Below are 27,712 nucleotides of genomic sequence, written 5' to 3' on the forward strand. Positions count from 1 at the left end.
GTCCTTAAGGTACTGCTGAGCAAATATCACCTTTTCAGTTCCACAACTCTTGTCTCGGGAACTACATGCAAACATTCCACTGCTCCCTTCAGCTGATGGTAGGAGGACAATACTGCAAACCTCTGTTGGTCTTCATAAAAAGCATAAAAAGAAAGATTTGTGCCGGGCATGATGGCATGCTGATAATCTCAGCACAGTAGAAACTGAGGCAGGAAGGTGGAGCTTGAAGTGAATGTGATCTATATGAAGAGCCAGGCTGGGGAAGGAGGCTGTAGAATATGTTCACTTCTTAGCTGTTTCAAGATGTCTCTTGGGGTAGAGCACTTACACAGAACTTACATAGGATGCTCAAGGCTCTGGTTTGAAAATAAATAAATAAATGCTTCCTTATCGCTCTCCAGGCATGATATTGAGTTTTCTTCACCTTGTATAATAAATATACTTCAGCAAGGTCCTCCATTACCTGAGCCTCCTAGACATGACATGTCTAAGAAAGACAGAATAAAGGAATAGCTAAAAAAAAAAAAAAAAAAAAAAAAAAAATGGCTTCAAAGAAAAAAACAGAAACATTTTTTTTTTTTTTACTGTTTACTAACAGCAAAAACAAATGTATCTAAAATCAAATTCTCCCCTTGTTAGCCTTACTAAGAAAATACATGGTACTTCTTTTAATTTATAAGCAAAGATATATAAGCATTCTGCCCACCTTTCCATAAAAAGTGAGGGAAATCCACTATGTATTGGTTTGTTACAAGGATCACAAGCTTGTAACACCATGTCTCACTTTTATATACCTTTTAAAATATGCTTTTCATCATAAAATATATAGAAAACTATAAGCATTCACCAAGTGACTGTCAAATCTTAACTTGGTCTTTTTGCTTTAAGTTCTTTACAAAATACACTTAAAGTCCTTCATGTGGCCCTATTCCCCCTTCTTCCCTCATCAAGCTAACCACATTTTGGCTATAATACCATTTTTATGCATGGTTCTATGCTTTTACTCCAATGTACCAATGATATACTGACCTCCATTTTAAGATGCATAGTTTTCATATTACAGCATCCCTAAAACGGGAGTCCATGTGGTGGTTTGAATATGCTTGGCCCATGGCAAGTAGCACCCTAGCTGCCTGCAAAAGGCAGTCTCCTTCTGGCTGCCTTCAGATCAAGATGTAGAACTCTTGGATCCTCTAGCACCATGCCTGCCTGCATGCTGCCATGCTTCCTGCCATGACGATAATGGACTAAGCCTCTGAAACTATAAGTCAGCCTCAATTAAATATCTTTACAAGAGTTGCCTGGGTCATGGTGTTTCTTCACAGCAATGGAAAACTTTCAGAAGTCTTTACAATATACAGCGAGTGTTATATCACAGTTTGTCAGTCTTCCCCGTTTTCAGTGCACATAGAAGAGAATCTTTGTATCAGTAACACTTTACAGCCCATCGAAATATGGCAGAACTGTTTTACATGAGCTTTTTAACAGAATTATTTTTACATTATTTTATCTAATGCACAGTCTCCTATATTTCAGCCTGGCCTCAAACTTGCTCTGTAGCTAGGGATGAGTTGGAACTTCTGACCCTCCTTTCACCACCTCCAGAGTACCAGTATTACAAGCATACGTCAACACACCTAGTTTTATGTGGTACTAGGGCTCAAACCCATAGCTTTGTGCAGGCCAGGCAAAAACTCTACCATCTAAGCTATAGTCTCTCAAAGCTTGTTTTACACATTTTAAAGAATATACAATGATAGCTTACTAAGCATTCTCAATTTCACCTTTTCACTTAACATGATTCTATGAGGAGGACTACTGCAAGACAATGTCCTGTGGACTTGACAGGCCTTTGCACTCATGAATTCACAACAGCTGTGGTTGCCTCCACAAAGCCTGCACATGATCAAACAGGTAACAGTCCAGCATGAGGAACCCGCAGAGCCCCCTCTAACTGTCTCCCTCGGGATATGAGCGCTGGTCAGCTGAGCAAGCTTTGGGGAGTGGCCCCTCATGTACACACAGGCAGGTCTAACTGACCTCTGACTTATCTTTAAGGGGGGGGTGGGGGGGACGTAGGGATGAGATGGGAGATCCTGAAAAGTTAGAAAGTGGGGCGTGTGCTAAACATAATCAAAATTATTATACACATGAATAAAATTATCACATTTTAAAACCATACACACAAGGTAGAGCTCCTGAAGAAGGACAAGAGGGTTGTCTTCTGGGCTCTATGTGTATACACGTACACACACACACACAGACCAAATCATCACCAATGAATGGACTACCACATGCCAAGCACTGTGTAAACACTGCACATAAAAGCTCCCACGCTTGTAGACCTTCCACAGCTATGGAAAAGACAGTGACAAAAATCACAACCACACAACTATAAAGCCAAGGCGGCAATTTAATAGCCATAAACCCAATGCCATAAGCACAATCCTCTGCTTTGCAAAGTGCCTGCCAAACTTTAGCCTCATAAACAGCACTAGCAATGTCTCAGTTTCAAGGCTGTGAGTACTCTACTCAGTAAGGAACCTACTGTGTTTGTAACTCAGGACTGACACAAAGGGCACAAGAGGGATGACACAATTACACTTCACGGTAACACTGGGGTAACAATGACAGGTGAGCACATTGTGAATATGCTTAATGCCACTTAAGATGACCAACCTGGCAAGCTTTATGATATATATTTACCATAAGTGAAAATGTAAGGCTTTATACATTTAATCACCCAAAACTTACACAAGTATTTCCAAGTCTCCAGAGACAGCGTGCAGGCAGAGAGAAGCCATCAACAGAGATGGCAACAGAAACATGAAATGGTTTGGCTTTGATTCTTATACCAGCTGTACACTTCGCACTGACTGATCACCTCTCAGAGCACAGCACAGGAGGGAGGGAGGCACAATCTTAGGAATTTACTGCAGATGCACGGATCCCATTGTGTTTAGGTTCCAGTCCTTTGTCTTATCGCGGCTCAGTTGCCATACCTTTGCCATCTCTTCCTGTCGGCATAACTAGTGTAAAGGCCTCCTGCTGTCAGCACCCTGGTTCTCAGGAAACATACACACATTTTCTCAAGTTCCCCTCCCTCCCCAGGTCCCAAGCAGACAGTCCCTACTGCAAATACCCAGATGGATTCCACTCCCAGATCTCAAACCCAACTACAGTAGCCTCACAAACCATTCTATTAATTACCCTCTTGATAACTTCACTTTCTTCCTCTCTACAGGTTCCTTCTCTTTGTGCTTGTGAATTATTTTGTTTGTTTTCTGTTATTTATGTACAGAGTCTTGCTATGTAGCCTTGAACTTTCAATCCTCCTGACTCAACTTCCCAAGTTGTTTGGATTATCGGCCTATATCACCAATCCCAGATGTTGGGTCTTTTTTAATTGTTTCTAGTTTTTGCCTCTCATGAATAGTGCTGCTACGAACATTGGTCTTTAAGTCTCTGGGTGGACATGTTTTTGTTTTATTTTGTATTTATCAATATTTTAAATTCCATAAGACAGTAATACTGCATTTTTTTAATCTATTAAACAAAATCTAAGTTCCAGGTCTGTAAGAGCCACAGAATGAGATGCTATCTCTAAAACAAAACAAAACAAGACGTGTGGTTTGCAGCCTGCACCTTGAAGGCAGCTCTGTTCCGCCTACACTAACTAAGTCTCTGAACTCGGATGGATAGAGTGCCCTTCTAGCATGCACTCCATAGTTTTCAGAGTAAAGGAATGACTGTGCTATGAGGCAGGAAGGGAAAGGCTTCTAGTCACTTACTATTAGGGTTAGAGAAATTGATCAATTCTGACAGCTTTACTAACTCACTGACTTGCTTTCCAAAAAAAAAAAAATTAAGGATATTTCCAGGTCAGCGGAGTAAGCGTCCCAAGATTAGTGGCCAATGGTTAGTTTATCCTCTCAAGTGACCATGAATAATGGGGATTACATTGCTTTGACATTTTTGCATTATCCACTCTCAGTTGCCACCATACATCCAAAACCATCATGATGAATTAAGAGGAAAAGGACAGCTTAATTTGATTAAGGATAACTTTTTACCATTTTATTTTTTGCAAAATTAGTCTGTGTTTTAAATGCCTCAGTATTTGTTTCCCAATCAAAGATGTAAAAAAAAATTTAATTCTACTACATAACAAATTAATTATGATAGCATTCTCACAAGGAGTGCCTAACCTTGCTCATCTTAACCCCTGAACTTTGCTATCTCTGTGAAAAAGAAGCCCAGAGCCCTTCTGCTTCTCAAACTCTTCAGAAGAAAAATATCTCAACTGCCTTTCCCCATTCCCCAGTTTCCATAAGCATCAGCCTTTATACTTGCTAATCAGAAAACCACATCTTAGTTCCTCCCAACACACATAGCAGCTGAGGAAAATAAAAACGCTGGCATGGGCCACTATTTGCCTTCAGGCAGACTTTGTAACTGATAGAAAATGATGCTAAAAGATGAAACAGTTACTGAAGGGAAGGGGGCATCATCGCTTACAAAATGGAGACGGGGCAGATTGGGGAGATGGTTTTGTGGGTAATGCCAAACCTGGCGACCTGAGGTTGGTTCCTGAAATCCCCATGGTGGAAGGAAAGAAGCAATCTCGACAAGATGTCCTCTGACCTCCACATGCACAAGGTGGCATGTGCACACCCACACATATACACAAAAAGAATAAATTTAATTTTAAAAACAAAAGTAAATCCTATGGTTGCACAACTTGCATTTCCCTCCCATCCACCCCCTGCTCTGACTGGTTCTTCCTCCAGGGTCACTGCACTTCCAGCACCTTCCGTTCAGCCTCAGTCACAAGAGAACAGCCTAGGACCCGCGTCCAAGAGATTACAACACAGCACAAGTCAACACTCGTCATCACCCAATGACAGGCGCCAGGCTGGCGTGCTCAGTAGCAGAAGTGGTGGACGTATCTTCGAACATCTCTAAGGGCTGAGTCTATATCTGCTCCCCTCCCTGCTCACTGTCTGACAGGAAACTAAGTAAAAAGTTACTTGTATGTAGCCAAGTAACCAGTTATTATCTCAACCGGAACTGCTCCACTCTCGGCCAATGAGTGCCACAAGGGTATGTCTTCTGCTGGTCAGATTTCAGTGTCTACATGTGCAGAAACGAATTGTGTTGGTTTTTTTTGGTTTTTTTTTTTTTTTTTTTGGGGGGGGGTTGTTTGATTTTTGTTGTTGCTGTTTTGGTTTTGTTTTCTTAAGACAGGAGCACTCCTGTGTCTGTCTAGAACAGAACTCCTGACTGCTGTTGTGCTGTGCTCTGTGGAAGATACACACTCTTCCCAAAGCTCTCTCTGGCCTCAGCTTTACTCTCCATCGTGAAAGGTGCATTTGCAGCCATCTTGGGTTTCTGCTGCAGTTTTGAGACACTACAAATTTATGATGCCCTTGTTCACAACTCTCCTGTCTCAACCTCAGGGATTTAAGATAACAGGCTTAAGCGACCATGCCCAGCCTCATTTATCTATGCGACCACCTCCTTATATCATCTCTCTGCTCTTTAACAGTGTTCTATATGACAAAAACTCACCAGGGTTGGTGGCGTAAAAAAAGAGAGGCAGAGACAGGCAGATCTCTGGGAGTTCAAGTCCAACCTGGTCTACGAAACAAGTTCTAGGACAGCCAGGGCTGTTAACACAGAAAAACTCTGCCCCAAAAGACAAACAAAACAAAACAAAAAAAGTCAAGCCAGCCTTTCCCTGGTAACTGCTCCCCCTCAGCCCCCGGTACCCTTGGTCCTGCTAATGGCTGACATAATCTAGGAATCCCAGTATTGAATAAAACTATGGTACTCTGTTCAAAAATTACTCAGACACATTTCTCTTTAAAAAAAAAAAAAGTTTTTGAAACAGGGGCTCACTATATAGATCAGGCTGCCCTTAACCTCAGAGATCAAATCGTCTCTACTTCCCAAGTACTGGGATTATAGATGTCCACTCCCATGGCTGACTAAATGTTTTAAAGACATATACACAACGGGCTAGAAAGATGGCTCAGTTGCTAACAGCAAGTAGTACTATCGCAGAAGACCTGAGCTCAGTCCCCAGCACCCATGCTGGGTGGCTCCCAGCTGCCTACAACTTTAGCTCTAACAGCATCCTATGCCTTTGACCTCAAACATGACCTGTACTCACATGTACACAAACAGTTAAAAAATACAATCTCAAAAAAAGTCTCAGGCTATCAAGATGGCTCAGCGGGTAAAAGCACTGACTGCTCTTCCGAAGGTCCTGAGTTCAAATCCCAGCATCCACATGGTGGCTCACAACCACCCATAAAGAGATCTGACGCCCTCTTCTGGTGCAATAAATCTTTGGGCCGGAGCAAGCAGGGACTGAGCAAGCAGGGTTGACCAGAGTGAGCGGGGCCAATCGGTGCAAGCAGAGGTCCTAAAATTTAATTCCCAACAACTACATGAAGGCTCACAACCATCTGTTCAGCTACAATGTACTCATATACATTAAATAAATAAATAAATAAATAAATCTTTAAAAAATAGTCTCATGCACAGAAATGTTAGATTTTTATAGCACTAGACAGTGGCCATAGCTGTTGAAAAGGTATAATCTAGAGGCCACCAAACTACAGCCTAAACTCCCAGACTGGTTTGGCTTTAGGTTTGAGTTGGTTTGGAGTAGGTAGTAAATGCCTTTTTGTTTATGGTACAGAAATTGAATACCAGGGCCTCACACATAATGTCAAGTATTCTACCAAGAAGCTACATCTCCGGCCCAACATTCTATATAAGTAAGTGTTTGAGGTTTTGTATAATATTTTTATTCTTTGGTTATTTCCTACATACACACAATGAATTAAAACTTTAACTGTGTTTGTGTGTGTGTGTGTGTGTGTGTGTGTGTGTGTGTGTGAGAGAGAGAGAGAATGAGTATGTGCATGAGTGTGCATATGAATGAGTGTGTATGGGAGTGTGTGTATGAAGTGTGTGTGAGTATGTGTGGATGAGTATGTGTGAGACAGTGTATGTGAGTGTGTGAATGAGTGTGAATGTATATCTGAGTGTGTATGAATGAGTGTGTATGAGTGTGTGTGTGTGAGAGTGTATGTGAGTGTGTGTGAGTGAGTGTATGTCTGAGTGTGAGTGTGTATCTGAGTATGTGTATGAATGTGTATACATGAGTGTGTACATGAATGAGTGTTTGTGTGTATGAGTGTGTATATGGATGAGTGTATGTGTATGAATGTGTGTGTGTGTGAGTGTATGAATGAGCGTGTGTGTGTGCACGTGCGTGCAGATATACATATTCTAGAGCATATTCTAGGTCAGAGGATGGTTCTCTGAGGTTTGTTCTCTTCGCCTGCCTGTTGCAGCATGGCCCTCTTGTTTCTGCCTTGCCGCTTCCTCCAGACTGGCTGCCCCGCAAGCTTCTAGGCGACTCTCCTGCATCCATGCACACAGTGCTACGGATCTCACATTCACGCCAGTGCACTCGGCTTTACGAGCAGGTTCTGAGGCTCAGGTCTCACTTCTTGCTGATGAGTCATCTCCACAGCCCTTCACTTCCCCAGTGCTTCCACATGCTCCACACTCATCTTGCCCACACTTCCCTCCATCTATTTTAGATGGCCTCCTAACTAGTCTATCTTGCCCTTCTCAGCTACTTCCCTAAAACATCAGGCAGCTTCCTTTCAGTTATGGATTTCGTAAACTTAATGCCTCGCCCATTTCTTCCTTCTGAAACCCAAACTGTCTTTTTAAAAACTCTTCTTTATATGTGTGTGTGTGTGTGTGTGTGTGTGTGTGTGTGTGCGTGTGTGTGGGAGGGCTTACAGTAACTCAGACTGTCAGTTTGGGTGACAAGCACCTTTACTTGCGGAGCCATCTCACTAACCTACTATCTTTTCAAACACTTCAGAGACGCTCTCCAAAGCCCTCAGTCTCTCTCTCTATGCCTGCTTATCAATGTTCAAACTTAAGCTAGATTCTAGTCGTCTACTCTCTGGCTACAATATTCTTCTTACCAGCTTTCACCTTCTATGACTCCAGTCTGACTCCTGCTTTGTAGCCCAACCAAATCCAACGATACAAACTTAATAAACCCCCATGTGTGATCAAGTTTAAAGTCATGGATCCTAGCCAGGCATGGTGGTGCATGACTTTAATCCCAGTACTCTGGAGGGAAAAAAAACCAGACAGGCAGGCAGGCAGGCAGGAAGGAAGGAAGAAAAGAAGGAAGGAAGAAAGGAAGGAAGAAAGGAAGGAAGGAAGGAAGGAAGGAAGGAAGAAGAAAAAGAAACAAAGAACAGAAAATGCCCTGAATTCAGAGGCTCACATGCCTGGTGGCAAGTTCAGTGGAAACACTCACTAGAATGGCCTGGGTCCTCATCTGTTAACTCTGCTGAAGAAAGCCTACCAATCTTCACAGCCTAACTCAAAAGCTACTGTCATACATTCATGTCACACAAATCTTTAACCACTTTAGAAAACAATCTTTAGGGCTGGAGAGATGGCTCAACAGTTAAGAGCACTGACTGCTCTTCCAGAGGTCCTGAGTTCAATTCCCAGCAATGACATGGTGGGTCACAGTCATCTGTAATGGGATCCAATGCACTCTTCTGGTGTGTCTGAAGACAGCTGCAGTGTGCTCACATACATTAAATAAATAAATCTTTCAAAAGCCATCTTTAGCACTTCCCTTCATGAAGACGTCGTTAGGCAGCTGAGAAAGCCCTGCGTCTTGCATTGCTGTCAGCATGGACAGCAGAGTTATTCCTGCTCCCTATAACCTCACAAAAGCGCGGAGTCGGTCGCACTTCTGCCTTGCATGGCACAAGCACATAACTGCTCAACAAACTGAGTGAGTTCTCTGCCTTCTTTTTTTGAGACAGGGTTTCTCTGTGTAGCCCTGGCTGTCCTGGAACTCACTCTGTAGACCAGGCTGGCCTCGAACTCAGAAATCCGCCTGCCTCTGCCTCCCAAGTGCTGGGATTAAAGGCGTGCGCCACCACACCAGGCTGCATTCTTTTAAAAACAAAAGCAAAAAAAAAAAAAAAATTTATTGAGGACATATATATATTATATATACACCAAAACCAACTGATTAAAGGTATTTCAACAGAGTGAGCCTGGGCCAAGGGGAAGCAGAGAAAAGCAGTAACACAGAGGACAGGATGCAGGCACAGCAGCTCTTGCTAGTTGAGATGACTTCAGAAGGACCAAGTCTCTAGATGGTTGGCTTCCATCCCTGCTCTCAGCTCCAGGTAAGCCTTGTTCAACACACCTAGGCTGGCAGAGCTGAGGAAAGAGAACAGGGACACTACAACCCTGCCAGCAGCTTAGCCACAGAGGCCTGGTCTGAAGGCCAGTGTAGCCAGGGTGGTAGGTTACCACAATGAATACAACTAGTAAGTGGGTGACCTTCGGGATAGAGAAATATCCTCTAAGTAAAATGTGCTGATCAGCAAAAGGAGAAAGTAGATATGCATAGGAATCGAAAGCTCCTTTTTGTGTGCTTGCTCTTCTTTTTAAATCTATAATGCCTGGATTGGGGATTTAGCTCAAAGCATTCTCTAGCAAACACAGGCATTGGATTTGGACCCTAGCACACAAAATAAATAAATACATAAATAAATAAACAAACCCACAAAAGAACTAAATCTATAATTTATCATCTACAATTTTGAAATCCTAAACTCAAAGTTTCTAAAGATGGCTGGTGCTTAAAAACTAGCTCAACGTTTGACAGCTTGTTGCTCGTGCAGGGGACCTGGGTTCGGGTCCAGCACCTACAGCTACAGAGTTTGAAATCAGCCTGAGCTACATAAAAACAAACAAACACATAAGAAAATGATTATGTATATGATAATAAGTATCCTTTTTTAATCCAAGATCAAAATATGAATAATAATCTGATTTTATTCAAAATTGGCCCCTAAGGCCAGGTATGGTGGCGCACGCCTTTAATCCTAGAACTCAGGAAGCAGAGGCAGGAGGATCTCTGAGAGTTCAAGGTCAGCCTGGCCTACATAGTGAATTTCAAGATAGCAAGGACTAAATTGAGAGACCCTTTCTCAGAAAACAAACTATACTATAAAACTATTAAAAGACAAAACTATAAAACTAAGCAAATCAAGTTACCAGTTCCAATCTATTCCATAACAAAAAGTTCTCTAGAAAGAAGACAATAATACTTGTATGACTAAAGGCTATGTCATTTATTCATTCCTACAAAACCTTCCTTTTACTATTTTCTATTTTCAATTACTGTCACTAATAATCAATCACTGACAAATATGAAGCCATCCCGGTGCCATCATTAGAAATCCCACATCAAGTTAAATAAAAATAAAAAAAAATAAAAAATAAAAATAAGACATAATAGACCAAATGAAAGGTTCTCTACTATTAAAAACCATCGCCTGGGGCTGTGGGCAGCTGGCTCAGCGGTAGGCTCAGAAGTGGAGACAGGTGCCAGAAGCTCGCTCTAGTCTAGGCGGTGAGCTCGATCCCCAGCAGAAAGGAAGAAAAGCTGTGTGCAAGGCTTAACTCAACTTGGTGCTAATTCTTTTTCTTTCCTTTTCTTCTTTTGAGACAAGGGTTCACTACATAACCCTGGCTGGCCTGAATCTCACTATGTAGACCAGGTTGGCCTCGAACTTAGACTGCCTCGGTCTCTGGAGTGCTGAGATTATGGTCCCAAGACACACTTCTGCCATAGTTTTCTGCTTTTAATCTTTTTCTAACTTTAAGTGTATGGGTGTTTTGTCTGTCTGTCCATCTGAGCACCCTGTGCATGCAGTGCCTGCAGAGGTCAGGTAAAGACATGGGCTCCCCTGGGACTGGAGTTATGATGGCTGTGAATAGCCACATGGTTGCTAGGGAAGCAGCTCTGTCCTCTGCAAGACAACAAGTGCTCTTAACCTCTGAGCCCTCCCATCCCTTGTCCCCAGCTTTCTATTTTTATAAAATATAAGAGAATTGGAGTTTAGATCCCATCTGTGTATACAACAGAAATACATGTTCAGCTCTCAGAACTGCTGCAGAACACTGTCAAAGCAATTTACTCTCGGAGGAAGGCGAGTACCAGCTGACGTGTGACCACGGGAGGACAGAGCCCTGACCATCTGGGTGGGAGGGAATTGGAGGGGGCAACAATATTCCCTGAACTTTTGGGGGGAATGGAAAGGAGGAGGCAGGGTCTCATGATAGAGGCCTGAATTTGCAATATAGACCAGGCTAACCTGAATTTCCAACATAGATAGGCTAGCCTCAGACTCAAGCTAGCCTGAGTACTGGGGTTGATGGTGTAAACTACCAGGCTTGAGTCATTCCCCTGACTTTTTACATTAATTTAACCATTATCTTTTGCTTGAATTTAACTAGCTAAGGCAGACCTTGACAATTTTTACTATTTTGCTGTTGCTGCTGCAGTGCTGGAGGTGGGGCCAGAGCCAGGATCTCCCACAAGCTGGGCAAACACTATGGGGCAGGCTCAACCCCATCAATTAACTGTAAACTCCACTTTGTGCTTCTCCTGACTATAGCAAGAATACATCAAAATTCCAGAGATGCACAAACAGTATATTCAGTATTAAAACCTAGTAATTACTAAAAACTGAATGAGAGCCCTAATTGCTTTCACAACTGAGCTAGAGAGAAAGCCTGGCATAGCTTTGCCTGGGGAGTGATGCAGATGCCACTCTTACTCCTGAGCACTCCTGAGGGGCGCACTCAGGGGAAGGTAAACTCCCTGGGACGGTGAGTACAGACACTCTGAAGAGCGTGAGATTTTTATGTTTAGTAAGAGGAATACAGAAGACGGAAACTCTGCTTTGGTCCATATACTGCATTTCAAATCAGTAGCTCCCAAATATGCCCTGCCATGGTGAAATGGAGACTTCTCCACCTCAGTTCCTTAGGTCTGGCTTCTCTGGGCCGTTACTGAAGACGTGGTGTAACCACAAACATTCAACACACTCAGCAGGGTCCGGGGTACCGCTTTCCCCCACCACTGCAGGCTCTGACAGGCAGTCTCCTGTGTGGGGTAGGTCTGTGCAAATACTCAGGTGTACTAGAGATGGCCATCCTGAATGACTGCCAAAGCATCACCCCTCGTTCCTGCACGGGCAGTACCAGGTGAGGCAGGTGAGGCCTGGAGCTTTTCCAGTTACGTTTGGGGCTTAGTTTGTTTTTATTGAGATTCGTTTGTTTAATTTGAATATGAAGTCAGTTTTCTGATTGAGCTATCATGACTTGAAGTGGAATTGCCTTCAAAACCATGACTTCTGACGCGTAAACAGAAGGCATTCTTGAGGATCTAGATAAAATACAAGGAAATATGCAGAGAACCGTACTGAGGGGAAAGGGCAGGGCGTTTTACTTCATATGAATACAAAACTATGTCCCTAGTTAAACAGATACTCCTAAGTTCAACTTGGTAGATGTGAACACTGTTATCCTGATGCCCAAGCCTAGCCTCCAAAAGCTGACACAGAAGGCTAGTCCAAAATAAGAGATACATGTGTACAGTTCAGATAGGAGAGAAACAAGAGGCAGAAGGACCGTTAGACCAGGAGCCTGGATCAGCCTGGACACCACAAGATCCTGTCTCAAAATAAGTGAAAACTTAAAATAAGGTAATGCATGGAAGCCTTCTCTTTATGACAAAGGACTATACAAATTACCAGTTAAATAAGCATGGGTAGCTTTAAAATGCCTTCTGTTCGCCAGGCATAGAGATACATGCCTGTATTCCCACCACTCAGAAGTCAGAGGCAGACACAGCAAGACCTTGTCTCAAAAAAAAAAAAAGAAAAGAAAAGAAATCGAATCCTTTCACAGATTGCTGATTAACTTAGAATAGGTTGAAATTGAGTTCTGTCCTTCACTTTAAGCTTAATTCATAACTCACTTTAATTTAGTCTCAAGTCTCCGAAATGTAATAGCTCCAATCATCCCAAATGCTTAAAATGTGACCATTGTTGCCTAAAGTTCCAGGACTGTGGCATAAAGACTGAAAGGCACTGGAACCCTACAGGACCAACAACCAAGCTGAGGAGGAGTGGTACACATAAAGGGACAGAAACAAAGGTAATGTGACAAACCTGGGTATGTACAGGCTGCCAGCTTAGAGCCAGCCAGGACTACAGAAACTCTGCCTCAAAAATATCAGGAAGAGAGAAAGAGAAGGAGGGAACAAAGGAATGAGGGAGGAGGGGAGGGAGGGAGGGACGGAGGGAGGGTGGGTCAGGTCAGACAAGGGCCATGATTTGCAGACCTCAGGAATTAGGAGTCTGGTATTTTCCAGCAGATAACACATGCCACTGATGGCATTGAAGCAGCAAAACATATACAATCCATAATGTGATTCTAGCAATTGAGGCCCAAAGTAATAAAGACGTGAAACAAAGACACCGACATGAAGGAGAAGGGGAGGGGGCAATGTAAGAAGCAGGATGCCAATACAATAGAAAGGGGGATATGTACGAATTCTGGGTGTGTTATTTCAGTTGTTGTGACCAAACCCCTGAGAAGAAGACCTTGAAGGGGGATTTACTTGGGCTCGTAGTAGCAGTATTGAAGTGTTAACCCGTGGTGGAGTCCGGTAGAGCACAGCAGTTCACATCACAGCAGCCAGGAAACAGAGACGTGGGAATGGAGGAAAGAGTGAGGGCCAACAATCACCCTCAAGGCTACACCCTCTCAACCTGCTTACTCCATAGGACTTACTACCCTCACCACCTCCTATTAATGCCATAACATCTACCATGAATTGATCATTAATTAAGTCAGAGCCCACATGGTCTCTGGGAAAACCATCACACCATGTATATGTGACTTAAGGAACCCAAAATACTCTGAAAATGCAGGGAAGATGTGTGTCCCCGAGGGAACTGGTGTGTCTGGTGATGGGAGAAGGCTCCCTGGGCTGGCTAAAGGCAAATTCACTTTAGCTGAGTATTGTGTGCATTGAAACCCAAATGGGACTGCCCAGAAATTGTAAACACTCATCTTAACTTTAGAAATAATGGTCCCAAGAAAGTAAATGGAGCCATGGGGTTTGTGAAAGACCTGGATAGGCAGAAAGGGCCAAGTACCTAGCTATAGAATTGGCCTCAAGAAACTGCAGCCTGGGTGAACAAGGATAAATTTAAAGATACAAATTATATCAAGAACTCAGAGCTGGTACTGTAAGAAGCGATAGCGCCTTTGTTTAGCATATATATACATATATATACATATATATGTATATATGTAAATATGTATATATATATATATGTATATATACACATATATATAAAACATACACACACATATATGTGTATATTTGTGTGTGTGTGTGTATGTGTGTGTGTATCTCTGGATTTCATCTCCAGTACAGAAGTTACAAACACAAAAGCCCAGAACACAATTTATTCTATTTATCTGAGTACAGTGTAGCTGTTTTCAGACACACCAGAAGAGGGCATCGGATCCCCATTACAGAGCCATCATGTGGGTGGCTCAAACTCAGGACTTCTGGAAGAGCAGTCAGTGCTCTTAACCCACAATTTATTCTAAAAGTTATCTCAGAACTTGTTCTGACATAAGTCTGATACATCTTTAGTTGTGTTGACTTGGCAGTTAAAATAGAAGGAAAGGGAAGGAGATGACCATGACCGGACCCTTTTGTTTTTTCTTTTACTGTGGTGACTCACTACGTACCCCAGGCTGACCTTGAACTTTCCTTCAGCTCTACCTCCCAAGCACCCAGAATTCCAGGAGGACACTATCAGGCCCAGCCCCATGCCCATCCTTTATTTTCCAATTCTGTGAATGGCTTTTGCGTTCTGTTGACTTACTAGCCAGTGGTTCGGATGAGTTATTGGCACAAGTAAGCCTTCTTAGCTTTTCTCCCTCCAATGAAGTAGGAATCGTGTACTGCTATTATAGGGATAGATATATAGGAACATGAGCCAGGTCTCTCTATTATTATAATCGTCTCAACAAAGCAGTTATTACTTACTTCATTAAGACAGTGGCAAGGCTGGTCGTACTGGCAGCTTTCCTTGCCAACTAAACCTCCTGAGGATAAAGGCAGCAGGATTAACCTTGACTTCCAGAGCCAAAGACTTTGACAATCTAAATCTCTAGTAATTTAGGTGTAACTCAAAACTACATTGTTGTTCTAGAGCTTAGAAAACTACCCCAAACCGAGCTAACAAGCAGCTTTTCTCAGATCCTCTCTTCCCTTCCTGTCTCTCACTCACTTTCCATTGAGGCAAACTGTCCCAGCTTGAATTCTCTCCCTCCAGTTCCCAGGTGGGTAATAATAATAAAAGCCCTTTTCCTCAAAGCCAGTCATAAAAGCTAAAATATAATCCTCTAACACCCCACTACACACTACCAGCTTCTGTGTAAGAGCTATCTGTAGAGGAATTCTCGGACCTATCTGGTTTGGTCCCTAACACTGCAACTGAAGAATGGAGAAGGATCTGGCCAGACAGTCCCTATAAGTTTCTCTTTCAGCGCTGCTGTTAGACTGCTAGCTACTGTACCCTTCTTCACTAGTATTTGTTGACCAACACAGTTAACTAAGCTTCATCAATCCTATGACTAAAAATGGACCAGTTAACTTTGAATGGCAATCTGAAAGCTTCCATGTCACATGTAACTATAACCAAATAATTGTGGTTTTGTCTGGGTAGTCTGTCTACTGCCAATTCAACTCAATGACGTTTGAAGTGGAAGGTGTAGACTTTATTATAATAGATATCAACGTAAAGGTAAATGTGGAAACTTAGGGTTTGACACGAGCTGGCTTGAAGCTTCAGCTAAAACCCTATTATTCCTAAAGAGAGTAATGAGGTAATGCGACATGCTCCCACCTCTAAATGCTACCCAATTCCTGCTCAGTGGCAGAACCATCTAAAGAACATACTTTTACCATAAAGGGAAAGTGCTGAAACAGTAAAGCTTGTGAGCAGAGAGCCTCTCTTTCCACATCTTTCTAACAGTTGATTTAAAAAATAAAAACAAAAACAAAACCCTAATGTTAACTTGCATTTTAAATAGTCTGGAGAGAAGTATATTGTGTGGTGTGTCCCAGTCTTAAAAATAGATGTCCGCTTTCAAGAAAGGCCATTAAAGAGCATACTTGGGGCCCAGAGAAATAGCTCAGTGGGTAAAAGCTGCTCAAGCCTGAGCGCCAGAACCTGTGTAAAAGCTGAACGTGAGACCAAGCACCTCACACTGTCCTCTGACCTCCACAGACACACCATGGCATGGGCACACCCTCACACACACACACACCTACATGTACACACATGCACACACACACATTCACAAGAAGAAAACAGCAGGTAAGATTAGCACCCTCCCATGAGCCCCAAGACTACCATGGACTGCATGAGGAGACAGAGAACTCTAGACTCAGCAGTCCACTGTTTTCCAGGCTCCGGCAGTTGAGACAAATGTATGGATTCTAGCAGAAACCAATGCTCCAGTTAACTGTGGTACCCATTTTCTTTCCCAAAGAGTCCGACTGCCTTCCACTCAGGCAAAAGCATGAGCTTGGGAACAGGTAAAACTGAAAAGGACAGCGCAAGCTCTCTCACTCCTTCTAACTTCCTGGACTACTGACACTGCTATGTCAGCAGCACATGGGTGCATGGCAGAGACTGGTGTCCTGGGTATGCCTTAGTGACTTTGCTGAACAATTTGGACTGCAGCTAGCATCCTCAGCCCAGAGCCTCAGTTTCACAGAGAAACTGAGAGAAACCAGAAAAACAGGCTGTCAGTCCTTTCCCAGTTTCCACCACTGCTTAAATTCCCTTGGAATCTCAGACTTTTAGAACAGGATTGAGGATCTTTATCGTGCAAATGTTTCAGGGGAGAATTCCTTCTCTGGAACACTCGTCTGTATTTCAGCAGATCCTAAACTCTGAGAATAGCCGGCATTGTTTCTTCCTGCCACTAGTTCCAAACAGTAAACATGGCAGTGGTACATGGCAGTGGTACATGGCGGTACATATTTTTAATACCAGAACTCTGAGACAAGACAGCCCGGCCCACACAGTGATTTTAAGCTAACCAGGACTTCAAAGTGAGACCCTATCTCAAAAGAAGGAGAGGGTACAGGGAGATATACTGGCAGGGGAGAACCAAATAGGTATGGAAGTCACTTATACTTCAGTGGGAGTAAATCTCAATATTTACTATTTTTTAAAGATTTATTTATCTACTTTATATGTATGAATACGCTGTAGCTGTCTTCATTACAGATGATTGTGAACCACCATGTGGTTGCTGGAATTGAACTCAGGACCTCTGGAAGAGCAGCCAGTGCTCTTAACTACTAAGCCATCTCTCCAGCCCCAGCATTTAAATTTAGCCCTTTATTACTAATAAATCTAGCCCTTTCATGAGAATTCTGAAATAGATCATATATTATGTGAGAATTAATGTGGGCATTCTGGAGGCAGAGGCAGAGATCATCCAGAGCTGCACAGTGAGACCTTTCTCAAAAAAATAACTGAACAAAGAAGATACACTTAGGAAGAGAAACTCCAAGGAACTCTCCTCTTAGCTGCCAGGAAGAGCTGCCTTGCATGGTACACTCTAACCAGAATTGTGCATAAATACCATTTTAAAAGTCTACTTCTCAGCTGGTCAGTGGTGGCGCACACCTTTATTCCCAGCACTCGAGGCAGGTGGATCTCTGAGATCAAGACCAGCCTGTTCACAAAGTGAGTTCCTGGACAGGCAAGGCTACTCAGAGAAACCCTGTCTCGGGGGAAAAAAAAAAGTGGACTTCTCTGTGGAAGTTTATTTTATGTGTACACCAAAAATCTAAACAATACACACTGTAAAAACAGAAACTAAAGGGGTTTTTACATGACTGTAATCCCATCACTTGAGAAGCAGAAGCAAGTAGATCTCTGTGAATCTGAGGACAGCCTGTCCTACATAGTGAGTTCTAGGCCAGCCAGAATTAAATAGTGAGACCCTGCTGTAGTTTTAAAAGACTATTATTGCCCAGTATGGTGCAGAATGTTCTTATAATCCCAACTGAGCCAAAAGGATCTTGAATTCAAGGCCAGGCTGAGCAGAGTGAAACACAGAAATTATTGATCTTATTAAGTTTCCCAAAAGGCAGCAGTGACCCCATTTAGCAACAAGACTCTCAGTCTCCAAGTCAGGCAATGAGGTCTATCTTTATTCTGTTCCTCACTAAGACACTTCATTTCCCTGACTTTCCATTTTCTCACCCAAGCAGAGCTGACAACACCTGCCCGGCAGCATGAGATGAAATAATGGGGGAAATGTTATGCAGACGGTCCTAGACTTGACTTTTGCATAATCAGTCAGAAAGCATTTGACAAAAATGCGGAGTCTGCACCTTTTGCATTTTATTTCCACAAGGCAAAAAAACGTCAACATAACAGAAGGTCCAACCCCTTATCTTCCTCTTACCATCCCACGTGGCTGCCTCCTATGCTGTCTAAATATAGTAGAGCGTGCAGAGAGACAACCGACTACCACTTTTAATGGGCTGCCTTTGGGACTCCCTGTGACCTTGGGATCCACTTTTCCATTTTGCCAATCTCCCGTTCTGGCCTGCGCTGCATCTACCCAAACACACCTTTCCTTCTGCAGCATGGCAGGTAGATAACCACGCCACCGTGGCGGTCACAAAACAGACTGTAAAAGTGATAATGCAGTGTTGTTGGTGCTGGAACGTTCAGTTTATTTCCCACCACTAAGAGGAAAGTACTGTGGATTCTTGGCGCCCACTGTGCAGAAAGGAGGAGTCCAAAGCCTCAGGCAGGTACAACTCTGCAACTTGCTTGCCTTTGGGTTCCATACAAAACTGGCAGAGGGAAGCCCCAAGCTGCAGGTTGCAAGTGAGACGGGTCAAGCTCACAGCTCACACCCTCCCAACACAAGAGGACGCACCAAGCTCCCTTTTCCCACCCTGCATGCCATCCTCCCCTCGGCCCGCAGCAACGTCCCACCTGTCTTGAAGGCCATGTTGTCATCGTCCTTGGCCTTGAAGGTGTCCAGCATGGACACGAAGAGCACCCCGTAGGCGTTCTGGATGCCAAACACCGACCCGTTGCACCACATGGCCGCCAGCATCACCAACCAGCCCCAGCCGCCCTCGGGGGGAACAGGGGGCTCACTGCCCGTTGACTTCGTCAGCTCCACCTCCACTTTCTCTGCGGCCACATCGGAGACATCCGAGGGTCCCGGGCCGGGCAGCGGAGCGTCATCTGAGGGCGCGGGCCCGGGCGGCTGCGCCTCGTTCGTCTCCCGCTCGGCGGCGGGCTCCTCCTGGGACGGCACCATGTCCCGAGGCGGCCCCGTCGGGCACCGAGAAAGCTCGCGGGCGCAAGGTCCCGGGGTGGCTCGCGGAGCCTGGGACAGCAGCGCGGACGGAGGAGGGAGGCCGAGGCGAGGACACCGGAGCTGCGGGCGGGCGGGCGAGCGGGCGGGCCGGCGGGCGAGCGGCGCACACCGCAGACACCGCCTAAGGCGGCCAGAGGACTTGACACACCGGCTGCCCCTCGCGCCTGATTACGCGGGCCTCCAGCCGCCTCTTAAAAGCGCCCCTCCCGCCCTCCCGCACCGCCTAGGGGCGTGGTCACCAGAGGGCCTTACACCCTGAGCCCACAGGTGATTGGGCATCCGCAAGCGGAGGCTCCGCCCCGTGAGGGGTGTCCAATGACCGCCCGCGCGCGCGCTTGAAGGCGTGCCGCCAAATTAGCTACCTCCAGGAGTAATGTCACCTCCTCTCAGCATTAACCTTAGAAGTTCTTGGGGAGCCTCTCCTACGTGTGGCCTGCGAAGGTGATCAATCAATCAGGTAATGCTTACCCTCACTGGAATAGAGAGTCACAAATGACAATTTAAATTTCATATTTGTTGTCCCTTTTGTGCTAGTTATAATATAAAAGATTCCTTATGCCACGTACCTACTTAAAAGGCAATTCAGGAATCAGAGACCTTGCTTAATTACTCCAATTCCGTGAACATACAGTTTGTTTTGACTACTTGGCACATTGAAGATGCTCACTTTGGAAGACAGACTGTGATTCTAAAATTTTCAACTAACAAACATTTTTGACAGGCAGCTAGAAAGCAATACTTTTAAACTTCACAAGTTGTCCTCACACTAAATAAAGAACCAACACTTATATTCAATTCCTCTGGCCCCTGAAGCATCCTATTCTGATGTATATTCTTAATTTCTCAGATATTTAGATTACTCACTCCAAACAAAATCAAAATAGGCCAGTTACTTAGGCACCAGTGTGGTGGGTTACACAATAACTGTGATTATCACATTTTTGCTTCTCTCTGTCCTAAACTAGTAAGTAAAAACAGTCCAGAAATAGAAAGTGGGGTGCAATAGGGTTAAACACTGGGACATCAGCTAGGAGGTAGGAGCACAAGCCTTGTATCCCAGTACTCCGGAAGCAGAAGTAGGTGGATCTCTGAGTTCTGGGCCAGTCTGGTCTACAGAGTGAGTTCCTGGACAGTCAAAGCTACACAGAGAAACCCTGTCTTGAAACCAACTACCCCCATACCCCCACCCCACGCCCCAAAAAAGGATAGTATGTAAGAAAATAAGTTTGAGCTGAGCTATGATTAGCCACATGGTTCTGTGGACAAGGACAAGCAAAGAGCCTTCCAGCCAAAGAAACAGAGAAGAAACCAAAGACAGGGATGTTCCAAAAGAGTGTTCTGGGAATACAGGGCAATGTGGGTGCTTTAGAGATTAAGTTAAAATAGCACAATAGCTTGGATATATATTACCCCTCAAATTCTTTTGGTGTCTTAGTCACTGTCTATTGCTGTGAAGAGACACCGTGACCAAGGTAACTCTTTTTTTACAAAAAGCATTTAATTGGGGGCTTTCTTACAGTTTCAGAGATTTAGTCCATTATCATCAAGGTAGGGAGCTGTAATGGTTTGTATATGCTCGGCCCAGGGAATGGCACTATTAGAAGATGTGGCCTTGTTGGAGTAAGTGTGTCACTGTGAGTATGGGCATTAAAACCCTCATCCTAGCTGCCTAGAAGTCAGTCTTCCACTAGCAGCCTTCAGATGAAGACATAGAACTCTCAGCTCCTCCTGTGCCATGCCTGCCTGGATGCTGCCCTGTTCCCACCTTGATGATAATGGACTGAACCTCTGAACCTCTAAGCCAGCCCCAATTAAATGTCATCCTTATAAGAGTTGCCTTGGTCATTGTGTCTGCTCACAGCAGTAAAACCCTAACTAAGATGGTATCTCCTTATAGCAATGAAACCCAGATTCAGACACAGGGGTTTGGATACTTCCTGATGCATTTAGGCAAATCACTCATATACAAATAAATTAAACTAAAATAAAATAAAATAAAAGAGAAATTTAAAAATAAATTAATAAATTGAATATACAAAGTTCTGAACTACTGAATCTGTGGCTATGAGATTCCAGTTATGCTACATGTAAGTGCAGTTTCTAGCTATGTCACATAATACAGTCTGGTTTGATGCCATCTTAATCACCACTTGAAATCAAACAGCCAAATGTAACCTTGAGATAATTCAATGGCTATGGAGTATTTTCTAAAACTTAATCTTTTTGAGATATACTCTACAAATTATAAACTCAGAATAGCACTATAATAACAATTATTTGGTAGGACTGTTCATGAACATCTGTAGTTTAATATAATTTACCCAGAGAGAGAGACGCACACACACAAACACACCACCTAAAACCCTTATAGTGAACACGTTGGCTAAAAACACATGCAGGAAGACCATGGGTGATGGTGTGAACTTTTGATCCCAGTACTTTGGAAGAAAAGGCAAACAGATCTCTGTGAATTCAAGGCTAGCCTGGTCTATATAGTGAGTTCCAGGACAGTGACAGCTAGAGCTATGTAGAGAGACCCTATCTTAAAATTTATCAATTATTAATTAATTAAAGTATACATAGGGCTGGAGCTATAGATTAGTTGAATAACTGTTGTAAAAACACAACAGTTGTGTGAAGCCCAATATTCAATCTCCAGCACCATAAGACAAAAATTCTTGAAAAATCAAAAACAGTGCACGGAATGGCTGAAATGTAGAGTATGTGCTCTGCTTGTGTGAAGTCCTGGGTTCAAGCAAAACAAAACTTTAAAAAGCTGGGGATATAGTTTATTGCTTAGAATACATGAGGCCCTAGGTTCAACCCTCACATTGGGAAAAAAATTGTAATGGCTCAGCCTTAACCAGTGGGCTAGTGCCTGTTGTGGGGGAGGGTTCCTGATAACAGGATGACTCATACCCCTCCCCTCCCCTCCCCTCCCCATCTCTTAGGTGATGCAAGGATGAACATGTGCTATCTTGTGCTTCTGTCCTCTGACTAGGGATGAAATAGCAAAAAGATTCACACTAGATGCTGGCTCCTCACTCTTGGTTTTCTTAGATCCAAACCTATAAATACATTTTTGTCCTTTACAACTAAATATGCTTTTAGAGCAGTATAAAAGCATTAGGTTTCTTCCTTTTTCTCTTTTTCTAAACAATGAAACGTTTTTTCCAATGTGAGGGTTGAACATAGGGCCTCACATATCTAATCCCCAGTTTCTTAAAAGCCTTTTTATTTTGAAGCAGGATCTTGGTAAGTATCTTGATCATTTTTCTATTGCTGTGAAGAGACACCATGACCACTGAGACAGCTCTTATAAATGAAAATATTTAACTTGAGCTGGCTTATAGTTTTAGAGGTTTAGGCCATTGCCATTAATGGAATATTTTATGGAATATTCTTAATGGTTTTCAATATGGTTTTTGCTTTTGTTTTTTTGAGACAGGATCACACTGTGTAGTCCTGGATGCCCTGGAACTCACTATGAAGAGCAGGATGGATATCAAACCATAGAGATCTGCCTGCCTCTGCCTTCCAAGTGCTGTAATCAAAGGTATATACTACACAGAGCAGATGTATTTTTTATAGTTACAAAGGTGATCCAATCTTGTTATAGCAGATAACATAAAAAGCAATAAAGGTAAACTGTTTATTACAGGACCGCTCCAGTATCCTTATTTAATATTTTTTTAAAAAAATTATGTATCCATGAGAAATACAGCAGCCATTTTATAAATAACCTAGTAATGTACACCCCTGATAAAACAGTATAGTATTGACTCTTGGTTCCAAATTATAATTGCTGTGTTCAGATTAATGGGAGAAATATGAAAACACCTGATGTGTGAGATCGTGGCTTAGTTTGTGAATAGTTTTCCTAGCAAGCATAAAACCCTGGCTCAATCCCCAGCACAGCACAGAGGATCTAATGGTGAAACGCCTGTGATCCCTGCCCTTGGAATGTAGAGTTCAAAGTCATCCCCAGGTACACCAGAAGTTCAAGGTCAGCCGGGACACATGAGACCCTGTTGGTGGTGGGAGCTGTAAAGTTGAGGATGCTTTAACTAAGCATGGTAGTAATCTGCAGTCCCAGAAGTGGAAGGCAGAGGTAAAGGGATCAAGAGTGGGAGACTAGCTTTGGCTACGTTGGAAGATCTGCTCCCAAAAAAAAAAAAAAAAAAAAGAATGCTGAGGGTGGCCAAGGGCATTTGAAACCATTTATTAACTAGGAACTTCTAGTAAAGATGGCTGCAGGCCATCTTCAAAGGTCCTTGTTCTCAACTCTCTAATCAGGAAACACAGCTATCTACCAATTACCACCTAATATGAACCCTCGGGGCACTATAAACCCAAAAGGCTACTGCGTTTCCTCCCAGTCTTTTTATCTGTGCATTCTTCCTTTTTATTTACTTTTTATTTTCCAAGGGGGCTCTCATGGTCTCATGAGACCAGGTGGCCTCAAACTCAAGATGCTGCTGGGGATGAACCTTGACTGCTTTCCCAGCCTCCTGCCTGCCAAGAGTTGAGACTGTAAGAATGCATGGCCATGCTCAGCTTTCTGTGCGTTTTAAAACAAAAGCCGGATCCTACTTTTACGGACTCAATTGTGTGCCCACACACCACAAATTCACATGTTAAAAATCATTCCCTAGGACCTTAGATTGTAAACGTATTTGAAGGGAAGGCCTTTAAAGGGGTTAGTTTAAATGAGGTTCTTGAGGTAGGCCATAATACAGTAAGACTGATGTCTGTATAAATAGAAGGGCATACAGAGACAGACCAGGGAGCAGGTAGATGGCTACAAACCTCCAACTTGGCCCTTCAACCTCCAGAACTGTGAGAAGATTTGTTTCTATTATTTGAACCACTCAAGCTGGTATTTTGTTACGGCAGCTCTAACAAGCTAGTACTCATCTGTAAAGTCTGGTTTTCACTGCCAGCTTGACTGGTTTTAGAGCCGACTAGGAGACATGTCGGGGAATGGCCATGAGATTGTCTCCAGAGTGGACAGACGAAGGAGGGAAGATGTTGCCTTTGCTACCCAACCTAAGCTCCAGGAACAGACCCCTGCTACCAGCCCCAACCCAGAGAATATTGGATCCAAGAATAAAGAACACAGGCACACACCGTTCAATTTCAACCTGCCTTTTTGGCACAATTGTTGGGCGCTACTTATCTCCCGCCTGGAGAAGTGTGTCCTTATCAATACTCTTAGCTCCACACCTCTCCACCTGCCCTCAACTTTAGCTGCTCAGATACATCTAGTCCCAGCTAAGCATCTCCAACCTCCTGCCTGTAGGAGCAGCCTGTGGCCTCTCCATCAGAGATCTCACATGGCTGGTCACCTTTTCTCCTCAGAAGCATGGTGAACTCTCCATTCCTCTTTCTCTCTTGAGTTTCTCTTGCCTGCCAGAACCCAGAAGTCCTGCCTATTCCTTCCACCCAGCAATTGGCCCATGGCTTCTTTACTGACAGATCAAGAGCCAATTGGGGTATAGGACCTTAGCATCAGAACCATCCTATAGGAAGCTGGCTGTGGGCAACACCATCTCATGAGCTGGCACCTCTGACTGAATAAACAGCATTAGAGGAGAAAACAATCTAAGTGTACTTTTCTTCTAGGCCAATCAAGGTACAAGGAGTACTACATACTCCTACCACTCGAACTCTGCTGCGCCTTCCAGTCTGTGACAGATCAAACAGATCAAATGCACTCAAACTGTGAGCCAAACGAACCTCTGTTGACCTTAAATTGCTTCCTGTGAGTTAGACATAACCAGTAGAAAGTGACTAAGCCCGTCAGTGGTGGCGCACGCCTTTAATCCCAGCACTTGGAGGCAGAGGCAGGCAGATTTCTGAGTTTAAGGCCAGCCTGGTCTACAGAGTAAGTTCCAGGACAGTCAGGGCTACACAGAGAAACCCTATCTGGAAGAAAAAGAAGAAGGAGGAAAAAGAAAAGAAGGAAAAAGAGGAGGGAAAGAAGAGGAAGAGGAAAGAGGAAATAAATTTCTGCAACATTTCCACTAACAATAGTATTTTGTGTTCTTAACTCATTTCATAATTTCTCATGTTACTAAATATTCTTCAAAAACACTGTGTTAGGGTTAGAACACGGCATCAGAAAGCCTGTCTGGTATGTGCAAGGCCTAGAATTTAGCTCTTAGCACATCAGATCTTTTTTTCTTTTTTCCTCAGAAGCATTCAGCTGTAGAGATGGACTACAATTTAATCATGGTCCTGAAGGCAATTGCTCCAGATCTTCCTTATTATGAACACTGCTACAACGGCTGTGCTTCCAAATCTTTCCCTTCCTGATAGCCTTTTAGGGCAATATTGCAGATATGAGATTGCTAATGAGTAGGAAAATGTATAAATATTTTGTGTAAGGTTTTGCTTTTCTGCTTGAGTCTTGTTTTTCTGTTGCACATTTAAATATTGTAGGTGCTGGTGTTCTAACATCACCCTAGGCCTACAAATGAGCTTCTTTTAAAAAAAACAACTTCTCTCTGCAAGTGTGTGTGTGAGAGAGAGAGACAGACAGATAGTCTGTCAGACAGACAGACAGATGGGCACAGGGGGACTTAGCACCCATGTAGAGGTAAGAGAACAGCCTTTTGGAGTGAGTCCTCACTGTCCACCTTATTCCGCAGCAGCACTTCTCTGGCTTCTGCCACTTTGCTATGTATTCCAAGCTGGCTGTGAACGTATGGGTAATTCTGAGTGCTGGGATCACAGACCTGCGCATCAGCTTCCGGTTTCTTATGCAGGTTCTGGGGATCCGAATTGGGGTCACCAGGCTTGCACAGACCCACTTCGCTCAGCAAACCATCTGTCCCGATACTCTTCTGAAGAAGTCTTTAAAACGTTAGTACAGTGTTGTTTCTTTTGAGGAATGACACATGCACGTGCCATGGCGTGCATGTGCCAGTCACAGGACAGCTGAGGGGATTGGTTCTTTGCATGGTATGCGGCTGGGGATTCAAACTCAGACCATCAGGTTTGGCAGCACGTGCCTTTACTCACTGAGCTATCTTGCCTCTCTACTCTCCAGATTACCTTCTTGATGGTCCTTCTCTATATTCTCCAACAGAACACCATTTTGTTTTATTCTTTTGATATATCATCTTCCCAAGTTTGTCAGGCTATGGGGTCTTCTTGCTTCTGCCTCCTGAATGCTAGGGTTACAGGCATGTGGCACCCTGAATGGCCTTGGAGACATTGATGCTATTAATTTGTTTCTTTGTTAGAAATGGACTTTGAATAGCCAGGCTGGCCTTGAACTCAGCATGTAACACCACAAAAATTAACCTGAGCTTCTGATCCTCCTGTCTGCACCTCTGGAGTAGTATAGGTGTGTGACATGCGTCCAGTTTATTTGGTGCTGGAGACCAACCAAACCCAGAGTTGCGTTCATGCTCAGTCGTGGCCACAGTCCAGGCACTTTACAAGGGTATTTGATGTCAGAGAAGAAGCTGAAAAGCTACCCAGAACTAGGAGCAAAAATCCTGTAGAAACTGAAGTTTTCAGTAATGCTTAAGGCTATTTATATTCACATGAGTCTCTATGTATCTTGTTAAGATTGTCGCCAGGTGTTTTGGGCCCATGTTGGTTTGGTTTGCTCTCCTATTGTATATTTTGGAGGATGAGTTTAGTTTTTTCCTATGATCTGTGATGTTTTTTGTTTTTTGTTTTTTGTTTTTTGTTTTTTTGGTTTTTTTCCGAGACAGGGTTTCTCTGTATAGCCCTGGCTGTCCTGGAACTCACTTTGTAGACCAGGCTGGCCTCGAACTCAGAAATCCGCCTGCCCCTGCCTCCCAAGTGCTGGGATTAAAGGCATGCGCCACCACGCCCGGCTGATCTGTGATGTTTTATGTGGTTTTATATATATATATATGATCCCATCATGATGCCAAACTATCTTTTTGATACATCTGAAAAAAATTACAGTGCTTTGATTATAATCAAGTGATTTTTAAAAACTACTCTGATATCGCCAGGAGAGTCTAGTTTACAAAATTGAGATTATTAGCACAAGCCTTTAACAGCTCTTTTTAAAAATCAACTTAAGTTTAAATTATATTCAAAATATCCTGTAACTTATTTAGATTCTATGGTTTAAATGGAACTGTACCACACATTTACCCATTTTTATATTTCTTCTTGTTTGGTTGGTTTTGGTGGTGGTGGTATGTGTGTGTGTGTGTGTGTGTATGCCCACATGTGCATACACACACAACTGCACTCAGGTGTGTGTGTACATGTCTGTGTGAGGAGGCCTGAAGTTGATGTTAGATGTCTTCTTCAATTGTGCTCCACTTTA

At 43.4% G+C, this 27,712-nt stretch overlaps 1 protein-coding gene across 1 annotated transcript in view; it reads right to left on the reverse strand.

Annotated features, from left to right (window-relative positions):
• The window catches only part of Slc16a10 (solute carrier family 16 member 10), a 101,252-nt gene extending 81,683 nt beyond the window's left edge, over positions 1-19,569 (reverse strand). The window contains exon 1 of the mRNA XM_021174405.3: positions 18,996-19,569. Coding sequence (XP_021030064.1) covers positions 18,996-19,329 — 334 coding nt within the window. The 5' untranslated portion in view covers positions 19,330-19,569. The remainder of the gene's footprint in view (positions 1-18,995) is intronic.
• Between the last annotated feature and the right edge of the window lie 8,143 nt (positions 19,570-27,712).

This window comes from Mus caroli, unplaced genomic scaffold (assembly GCF_978045245.1).
Source record: "Mus caroli unplaced genomic scaffold, Mus_caroli_1 scaffold_9, whole genome shotgun sequence".
NCBI lineage: Eukaryota > Metazoa > Chordata > Mammalia > Rodentia > Muridae > Mus > Mus caroli.